The 9,496-nt window shown below is 39.2% G+C and overlaps 2 protein-coding genes and 1 long non-coding RNA gene across 4 annotated transcripts in view; 1 reads left to right on the plus strand and 2 right to left on the minus strand.

The window, feature by feature from the left end:
* The first annotated feature begins 90 nt into the window (after positions 1 to 90).
* LOC109584306 (uncharacterized) lies at positions 91 to 3,003 on the plus strand. Of its 2 annotated transcripts, none has more exons than XM_019999995.1 (4): positions 91 to 348; positions 385 to 509; positions 839 to 2,145; positions 2,201 to 3,003. In XM_019999995.1, the coding sequence occupies exons 1-3, from the start codon at positions 212 to 214 to the stop codon at positions 1,741 to 1,743; spliced, it is 1,167 nt and encodes a 388-aa protein (XP_019855554.1). In that variant the 5' UTR covers positions 91 to 211; the 3' UTR covers positions 1,744 to 2,145; positions 2,201 to 3,003. The 2 variants fall into 2 exon arrangements, with proteins under 2 accessions (XP_019855554.1, XP_019855561.1); XM_020000002.1 differs by having other exon boundaries at positions 406 to 509.
* A 61-nt stretch (positions 3,004 to 3,064) lies between these two features.
* Positions 3,065 to 3,520, minus strand: LOC109584333 (uncharacterized). Its single transcript, XR_002185953.1, has 2 exons — positions 3,354 to 3,520; positions 3,065 to 3,271 (listed from the first exon to the last, which is right to left on the minus strand). It is a non-coding gene; the product is annotated as an uncharacterized LOC109584333 (long non-coding RNA).
* A 1,330-nt stretch (positions 3,521 to 4,850) lies between these two features.
* Positions 4,851 to 9,496, minus strand: part of LOC105314121 (glutamate receptor-interacting protein 2-like) — a 7,398-nt gene continuing 2,752 nt past the window's right edge. The window contains exons 10-23 of the mRNA XM_019999964.1: positions 9,413 to 9,493; positions 9,291 to 9,354; positions 8,427 to 8,683; positions 8,141 to 8,315; positions 7,719 to 7,858; positions 7,579 to 7,662; positions 7,398 to 7,452; positions 7,168 to 7,316; positions 6,858 to 6,950; positions 6,671 to 6,734; positions 6,477 to 6,622; positions 6,391 to 6,425; positions 5,331 to 6,290; positions 4,851 to 5,242 (exon numbers count right to left, since the gene is read on the minus strand). Of these exons, the coding sequence (XP_019855523.1) occupies positions 5,030 to 5,242; positions 5,331 to 6,290; positions 6,391 to 6,425; positions 6,477 to 6,622; positions 6,671 to 6,734; positions 6,858 to 6,950; positions 7,168 to 7,316; positions 7,398 to 7,452; positions 7,579 to 7,662; positions 7,719 to 7,858; positions 8,141 to 8,315; positions 8,427 to 8,683; positions 9,291 to 9,354; positions 9,413 to 9,493 (2,516 nt within the window). The 3' untranslated portion in view covers positions 4,851 to 5,029. The remainder of the gene's footprint in view (positions 5,243 to 5,330; positions 6,291 to 6,390; positions 6,426 to 6,476; positions 6,623 to 6,670; positions 6,735 to 6,857; positions 6,951 to 7,167; positions 7,317 to 7,397; positions 7,453 to 7,578; positions 7,663 to 7,718; positions 7,859 to 8,140; positions 8,316 to 8,426; positions 8,684 to 9,290; positions 9,355 to 9,412; positions 9,494 to 9,496) is intronic.

The raw sequence follows: 9,496 nt of genomic DNA on the forward strand, positions 1-9,496 counted from the left end.
AAATAGCTTGAGTAAAATTAAATCAATAGCAAAAATTTGTTGGGATACCCAGTAATAATAAATTTGATAAACTGGATTTCCGCATATCCACAGAGGCTGAGCTGCTACAACAACTCTTGTGTGCTCAAAGCTGAAGTTCGTCTCGCCGTCATAAAACAACTCCATTGGCTTCACATAGAGGAATAAGAAGGTAACACTGGCTGTCTCCTGAATGAACTGCACTATGGATGATTGTTTAGAGCAACCTATCATAATATTTTCTATTCTGTTGAGCATATCATACATACTCATACTAATTCTCTTCATTATTTCATGCTATATGTGCTACCAAAGAAAGCAAGGAACCAAGTAAATTGCATAAGTCCTACTACATCAGTATAGCAGTTTTGTCTTCTCCATTTATAGATATCAGAGGCTAAGAGAAACAAGGAAAGGAGAGCTATTTCCCATTGCTCAGGAAAGCACAGCAGAGGCCAATGCCAGTAAACATGATACTTCAATGGCTGAAGGTACTTGTAACCAATTTTTAACTTTAAAATCATATTATTCTTTGCAGTATAAGTATGCATACATGCATGGAGTGTGATTTCACACAATGCCTGCATTTATGCATCTATTTTCAATGTTTTTGAAATGACCTGGCATCAGTTTACTCTTTAGTAGCAATCATACTTTGCATCGCTACTGATAGCATAATAATAGCAAAGCCTGTGTACCTCTCTATACAAACACTGCGCATGTTTTGATTGGACCAGATATTGAAAATTGTATTTATATACTAGGCATCCTTTTCAATAAAGATACCAAACATAGTAATATTTTTTGTTATCGTCTACAGATAGCACTGACCCCCAAAATGGGAAGACTCCTGCTCCTAAGAGAGGAGTGGATGTCAGCATGGACAATCCTAACTACATGTCGAATTCAACTATCCGTGTTCATCAGGAGAAAGATACCAAGAGAGTCTCAGTCATTTCAGAGTCCAACCAGCGAAATGAGAATCCTAACAGACGTGTCTCTAAACTTGATCCCAGAGCTAGCTACTCTGGACTCGATCACCCCATTATTGTAGTAGAGGAAGTAAGTAAGAATGAGGAAGAGGAAGATGTTTATTCCTTGGCAAATGAAAGTGAGCACAATTATTCTTGTATTTCACACGATTCGTCACAAAACTCTCGAGACGACAGGCAAGACAGGGACAGTGTTCATGACTACTCTTGCATTAGTAACAACTCGCGTCTCTCGACATCTTCATCAAACAGTGCAATCAATAATCCTGATGAAGGACGTCCTACTGATATTGAGCCGGCAGACTATGAAGATTTTTATAGCATTCCTAATGCTGATGGCAATATCTCGGAGAGCGAGGGTGAGAATGAAACTGAAGGCAACAAAGGTGGGCATGAAAAGGAAGGAAAGGAGGAAAAGCGTCAAGAGGAGCAGTCTGTTGTCAACAGTCAGCCCAATCCTGATTGTCAGTCTAGATCTGATGTAAAGCAAACATCAGTTGAAGCCACTGATAAGACTTCAAAGATTAAAAGACGCTCGGCTACAAGTTCAGATATATTCAATGTACAATCAACTGAGTCATCATTAGTAGCACATGCATCTGATAGCAAGCTAACTCGACTGCCAGGGATAGAGGGGAGATCTAGCAGTTCTGTTGCAGCTCCAGGGACTCCTTATAAACCTGTACCAAAGCCACGCATGCTTCGTAAAGCAGCAGAGAGTACTACAAAGTAGAATGAGTGATAAAAAAATAGAAAAATTGTTTATTATTATCATAATAATGCATAGCTATTATTATACCGTCATCCTTTCATTTTCTGTTTTTTGTGTGTATCACGAGTATATAAATCAACTCTTTAGATACTATTGATGTGTGCACTTGTATTATTGTAATAATATCTTAATTTGGAAATTTGTTTTCTTTATCTGCATTGGGGCGAGGTGTTTGTTTTCCCTTTGGAGACTAGATAAGGCACGAGACAGAGAGTTCACATTTTATAATTTCATAGCTCTAGCGCCGTTCGTAATGAGCTACGAAGCTGCTGTAGCTTTTAGCGTTATTTTTGCCGTCTTCTCCCTGGTGGAAGGAATCTTCATAGCTGTTCTCTTGATCAGAATTATCAAAGGAATTAAAGTGTAAGTTAAAGGTTAAGGCTCACGAAACTATCTAAATAAAATTGTTTTGTTTTAGGGAGCAAGAAATATGTGCTTTGTGGCTGCTTGTGAGAAACTTGATTAAATCTTTCTTTGAGAGAGGAAGCCGGGAAAGGGTTAGAGGAGTTAGAAGCACCAGTAGAGCAGAAGAAGGAATTACAAATGAGCCTATAAGCACCTCGACAGATGCTAGATACAGTAATTTCAGTGATCACCAAAAGTCCTCAAATGCTAGCAATGCTGCTCCTCCTCCTCCTGCAGGAGCAGAAGGAATGAATGAAGCAATACAGAGTCTTGCCACTGTAATGAAAGCAAAAGAGGCCCCAATGTGCCAGTCAGTTATGTCAACACCGGATTGTCGCAGGTCATCGTCAACAAAAGCATCTTCTCAAAGAATAGCAAAAGGACCAAGCAAGTCCATCGATAACTCATTAACAGTTGCACCACCTCAAGCAACCACACAAAGACAAAGACAGCAGGAGAATCCTCCCACAGTCATTTTTACAGGCTACAGTAAAGTAGACGTTGCTCCTAAACCTCCCCATAAACCACATCCTATAGTCACCCCATATGAAGTCCCAGTCGCAACAATGGCAAAACCTTTGAGTGATGACGTAGTGCTAGCATCTTATGATAAGGTGACTGACAGTCACTCAGTCCCTCCTGTTTATACAGAGCCAAAGGTCAGATCAAAGTCAAGATTCAAATAACACTGTGAGCTGTATATAGGACACTTAATTGCGTGTGTATATTATATATAGATCTATATATCATTCATTCATTGTATAGAGTAGTCTTTTTAGTCTTTGTGTATAGGTCCCCATTAAAGTCACAATTAAATCGCTCATCTGTACACACACACACAGTTATTGTAACAGCTGATGCATCAATTTATAAGCAATCAGTAATGAAGCAATGTTGACGTACAAAGCCACATAGGCACATTCAACCATGTCTATATGCACACATACACGCATTGAGTAGCCTCTACATGGAGTACACATGTACAAGAGTACAAACGATACATGATTGTTTATGACGGTCTTTTTTTGATGCCAATCAGTTTAGATTCTTTGCCTTCTAGTGATGGTGGATCATCTGGGATAGTCTAATCAAAAATAATGATAGCAATAATACAAACAAAAGCAGCAGTGTCAATAAAATGGTGTTTATTTTTCTATCAAACTTACCAGGTTTGGCTTATAGATCCTGTGTACAAAAGTGGCACCCAGGAACATGGAGGAAAAGGCAACAAAAGCGAAAGTGATGTATTCAGACCATGTCAGCCGGCCAGGCATGCTTGAGATAATAGTACACACAATATGTATAATGTATACAGTATATAAGGTTGTTATTATTATATATATAATTGTTATTATTGATTTGAGATAGCAGTTGGCTTTCTGTTTCTTGAACGTTTCTCGGCTTCCTTACGAATCACAGTATCGTCTGTTAGAAAGAGATTGAAAGTTTTGACTTTTGAGTACATGTAGTTATCAACAAAACGCAATGAATGAGACTTCTGTTTAAACAAATGGCTCAGAGAAAATTCTCTTTTTTACATTTTCTATATAATAATTGGTCTATTTGGATTTTTAGAAATTGCTAAACTTGCAAAAATGGCTACAGTATTGTTATATGCTCCGAAATGCATTAATCCCCTAATGCTATTCTAATTATACCCTCATATGTCTATAAATATATTACATAGAAAGTTTGAAATGTGATTTTGTGCCTGAATAATAATAATAATGACTTATGAGGTTCTTACAAAATGTCTCTTTTCCAATTTGCACATTAATCATAAACCACTCAATACCAGCCCCAAGACAAAAGAACAATGGAATAGTCCTATAGACTCCTAACTTAGACCCTAATGATGTCCAAAGGTTCTTCAATCTGTGTGACATTGGATAACATTGGCTAACATGAAGTGGGCGTGGTCATATTTTAGTGGGCGGGGCTGGAGCAGGTGCAAAATGGCTGCTAGTGAAAAGCCAGAGAAAACAACAAAATATTCCAAATGGTGGTCAGTAAGCAAGACCTTCTCCTATGGATTCATCCTTGGGATATCCCTCCTCCCTGCAATCAAATTCTATCAAAGACTGCGGCTCCCTAAACCGAGAAAACTCCAATCATCACTCCTGCCCATGCTAAGAGCCAACAATGAGATCAGAGAGGCTATAGGCAGCTCACTAAGAGTAGGACTGCTCTCAGCACACTCGTACAGAGGAGGTTTAGTGTGGACTCTACCAACCATAAGACGTGGTCCATCATTTCTAAGATCACTCCTTCCATTTCGCTACCAACCCCCAACTCTTGAAGTGTTATTCCAAGTTATTGGGGACAAGGATACCGCCATGGTTTCCTTGATGACAGAAACCCCAGCTGATGCAAGGCGTCATGGTAAAGAGCTGAGAAGCCTTCATATTGATTTTAATAACGGGGCGAGACTTGTTTTAAAAGGAAGTACCACGTCTGATGCCAGCAATAGTGAACCAACCTCTGTGGAGTATAAGAACTGGAACCAATAGTATCATATCAAATTTGTATTCATACTTTAGTGTAAAAAGATATCAATTTTAAAATTAAGTATGTATAAGACTGCATACTAAGACTGGCAACTACATGTATATAATGGCAACTGTTGAATTACACTTCGCAGAATGTGAGATTTCTCATTCCTATGTCTTATTATACTTTTAGTTCTTGGAATAATACATAAATAATAATATTTAATATTTGATACAAAATTTCAAGAGATGGAGAGGAAGAAAGGGAGAGATAGAGAGACAAGATGTTGATGATACATAAATACAGTAATAAGGGACACAGAGAGAGAGAGAGAGAGAGATGGTCGCACAACTCATTGGCCCTCATCATCAGTCAATGAGGATAAGTAAACTGGTAGACTGGGACCGTTGGAAGTGGTGGGTAAATTAATGGACTTGGCAGCTGCTCCATTCCCCACTCCACTTGAGAGAGACTTGCGAAGTACAGTCAGTACAATGGTATCAGTCCCTGAGAACAATGGTCGAAGCTTGAAACAATCATAATCAGCAACATGCGATCCATTAAACTGAAGAAAGAGAGAGAAGAAATAAATACAGTACATGTAATACACTGTATATAAATGACTTTTAAAATGTATCATTTTAGTGACATACCTCGATGATTCTGTCATAGGACTGAAGTCCAGAGTGGGCAGCAGGTCCTTCAGGATTAATCTGATTTATATACACACCTGGTTCGCTTAGCCCATCACTGAAACTAAACCCAAAGTCCTTCTCTTTAACAACCGTCACTTCTATGAGTTCTTCTCCAGGCTCTGGGTGAGAAGGGGGAGGGTGGAGAGAGAAAGGATAGTGAGGATGAAGAAATAAACCACTCATTTCCTGATCGCTTTCCTCTGCAGAGGATCCAGACTGTGCAAGATGGCGTAGCTTCCTCGTGAACCCTTGACTCCGATAAATAGTCTCCATCATCTTCTCTTCAAATCCATCGTGAACAGGGTGCTGCTCAGAGGAGGGGGCAGGAGGGGGAGCGTGGGAGACAGACGAATCGTGAGTCTCAGATATTTCCGACGAACTCGGAACAATCTTTAAATTATTCCTCCAACTTGACGTCGACTCTACTAGTGGGCTGTGCGGGCTTTTATTAGAATAAGCCCCGTTCCTTGAAGCCCCTGGTTTCCTAATTCCCCCGTTAGCTTGTTCCCCTTCCCAGAGAAGAGGCGGTTCCTCTTGAGTCTCCTCATCTGTAGTCTCTGTAATACTCAAACGATGGAACCCGTCCACACCTCCATTCTTTAGCCCTACACCCCCAGCCTTTGATCCCCCGTTTCTCTCCCTGTTGGGGCTCGTACGCTCTTTCGTTGGACTCAATCGACCACGCCCACTTCCCCTAGGACCCCTAGAGGGACTATATCGTCCTGGCACTGCCCCGTTCATAAAAGGAAGCTGTTGTTGTCTTTTCTCATGAGGGTGTCGGGAGTGAACCAGATAAGGTACTGATCCTTCTAGGCTAGTGAATGATGCACTTAGTTCTGATTCACTGCTGTGGCTGATACGACTGGGTATACGAGAGTTACTCTTAAATCTATTGTTGTATCTTTGCTGCTTGTAATACTGTACAGGGAGAGAGGAAGAGGGAGAGAGAGAGAGAGAAGGTAACATTGGAGGTGATAGCTAGTACATGCGAGTTTTTAAAATAATTTTTCCAACTTACTCGATTTGTAGAAGTCATCATTTTCGGTCTCTGTCCTATATATTAACAACAATCGTCATAGCAACCACTTAACCACACCCACTTACTTCGTCTAACCACGCCCTTGCTAATCTTCAGTGTTACTGTATTGCCAGCATTCTGGAGTATCCAGCAAGCATCGTCAATGGTTTTAGTAAGCAGGGACTCTCCATTGATAGCTATTATCCTGTCACCAACCTTAATAGCACCAGTTCTAATTAAAAGAAGTGGAGTCAAATCAGTAATGACCACACCCACTCACCTATGGGCAACACCTCCTTCTCTAATCTTTGAAATCACAATGGGCTGTCCTGGCTGCTCGGAACCTAAAAAAGAGGACAAAAGAATCTTAATTTGATAATGTACATGTACAGTGTACATGCATACATACATGTACATGTAGTTGCATACATGTACATGTACATATTAAAATACATTGTAATTATTACCATCAAGGCTTATCCCTAGGCTATCTCCATTCTTTGTTAGCTCCACAGCATAAATGACAGGAGTGGACTTTGACTGTAATTGCTTTGATGGCACTAAATGAGAGAGAGAAGAGACATTATACATTAATACACATGTACATGTACATGTACAACTACATGTACATGTACATTGTACATATACATGTACATGTACATGTACATGTACATGTACAAATGCAGATGCACATGAACGCACATTATAAAAGCACATGTACATGTACATACGCATGCACAAATGGGCAAGTGGAAACTGAAAGTGGTCATAGCTTACTAAAGTTATTGGTTGCTTCTCTCCTGACACTTAGTGATATTCTCTCTCCACTGCTAGTTAATAGAGCAGCTGCCTCGTGTGGTGTACCATTCACCACACTCACACCATTGATGGTCAGCAATATGTCACCAACTTTAAGCGAACCACTCCTGAAATGATGTGCATAATAATGTACATGTAAGTACATGTATTATGAATTAATTAAAATTTGTCATTTTTAGTACCCCCACCTGTAAGCAATCCCGCCTTTTTTAAGATCAGATATCCACACTTTGTCTCCACTCTCTATACAGGGAGGGTGAAGAATTAAAATCAATAAAAAGCCTTTATAGACATTAAGATTATCGTTTACATGTACAAGACTAAATACATGTACAATGTACACATGTATGTATGCATTAATAGACTAACTTCTTATCGATAATCCTAAATTAAGAAAACCTGTTTTGAGGAGTGAAACTTCAAACGTCCCAGAAGTAGGAACTACTGATGAATCTAGTAAAAAGTAACAAACCATCTTTTATAGTCTTCCTCCCTCGATTCTCTCTTACCAACAACATCAAATTCGATTTCCATGTTCAAAGTGTCATCGGCTTCTTTGATCAGTTTAGAGGCGTGGTCCAAAGACGCGTCACTTAGACTCTCATCATTAATGGATAGTATACGATCACCTTCTAATAATCTACCGAGTCTATAGGGAGAGAGAAAGAGAGAGAGAGAGAGAGAGAGAGAGAGAGGGGGAGAGAGAGAGAGAGAGAGAGAGAGAGAGGGAGGGAGAGAGAGAGAGAGAGAGAAAGAGAGAGGGAGAGAGAGAGAGAGAGAGAGAGAGGGAGAGAGAGAGAGGGAGAGAGAGGGTTAAGAAACATAACAAAACAAATTTTAGAAAATAAAACAGTTTTCCCTAGATGCTGGTTTATATCAACTGTGAAATCGTAAGATATAAAATTAACAAATTAAACCATCATAAACATACATTGCTGCTGGGCCGTTAGGAAATATTTCCGATATAACAACAGGATAGCTGCTGAACTCATCAGTACCGCCCTCTATTGCTATACCAAAGCCAATGGGATCTGCTGATAATGTGATAGTCATAATCTCTGGATGCAACATAACTTGATTGGACGAGGTAGCTGATATTAATGATACTACACAAAATAAGGAGAGAGAGAGAGAGAGAGAATTTAAAAACTCAACATTCACTAAGCAAATTATCAATTCAAGAACTTTCTTATTGATACGAGTACAACTATACATACATTGTGAGGGTCTTCTTTGGTTTTCAACAGGCACCGACTGAGAGCAGCGTGATGATACTCGACTAATGGCGTCATCAGCAGGTGATACAGGTAATCTCCCTCCATCAGTATCAGTGAAATTATTAGCTAGCATGACCTCGAGTTTAACAGTGATGTCAGAATGATTCAATAAATGCTTTGCCTCTTGTACCGACTTATCGATCAGTTTCTCTCCGTTGATAGAGAGGAGTCTATCGCCACAGTGTAATATGCCAATCCTATTATAATACATGTAGTACATAATTACAGTAAGGAAATAGCCTCTTCTAATCACACCCCCACAATTTTTATTACATTTTCTGACACATTGTGATGTCCTTATGCTACATGTATGTAGAAAGTTAAACTCATTCCGATCAAAACTAGATTTTTTTAAAATTTTATAAGTTGCTCAAAAATCTGGTCAAAGTCCCTGTACTATAGTATAGGTCTCAGGCAAAACTTTGCCAAAATTGAAAAGGAAAGAATGCTTCATTTTAATAAATTTTCCTGATGCATATACATGCTCTTATGTTGTGTAGCAAGTTTGAGCTGATTCCGATCAAAATTGGATTTTTTATGAATTTTTAAAGTTGCCAAAAAATCTGGTCAAGCCCCTGTATTTTAGCAAAATTTGGCCTGAGGCCATGTGCTACTATACATACATGGAATTTTGCCAAAATTGCAAAGGAGAGAATTCTCTATTTTCATATTTTTCAAGATATATATACATGTACTTATGTTGTGTAGAAAGTTTGAGCTGTTTCCAACAAACAATTTTTGAGTTATGACCATTTGATTTCACATTACAGTATCTATTATTAATCCACATTAGTGACACATTACCTGTCAGCAATGCCAGCTTCTCTTATTCTTGATATCATTATAGGCTCACCAGGGACCCTCTCATCTAATACACATACACACAATACAGTTACTGATAGAGTCTCATTCCCATGTTTCCATACCACTTAGAGTGATTCCCAGACTGGCACCGTGAGGCTTCTGCAACTCAACAATAAGAGGACCACTGTTTGACTCCAAACCATCTG

The sequence above is a fragment of the Amphimedon queenslandica genome, unplaced genomic scaffold (genome assembly GCF_000090795.2).
Source record: "Amphimedon queenslandica unplaced genomic scaffold, v1.1 AMPQUscaffold_13516, whole genome shotgun sequence".
Taxonomy (NCBI): Eukaryota; Metazoa; Porifera; class Demospongiae; order Haplosclerida; family Niphatidae; genus Amphimedon; species Amphimedon queenslandica.

What these genes read in the sequence shown, in the direction of transcription:
- LOC109584306 (XM_019999995.1), top strand. Translation starts at nt 212, where the DNA reads ATGAACTGCACTATGGATGATTGTTTAGAGCAACCTATCATAATATTT. An exon ending in CAAAGAAAGCAAGGAACCAA is followed by an intron (nt 349 to 384) that starts GTAAATTGCATA and finishes TCAGTATAGCAG; the next exon opens with TTTTGTCTTCTCCATTTATA. An exon ending in TGATACTTCAATGGCTGAAG is followed by an intron (nt 510 to 838) that starts GTACTTGTAACC and finishes TATCGTCTACAG; the next exon opens with ATAGCACTGACCCCCAAAAT.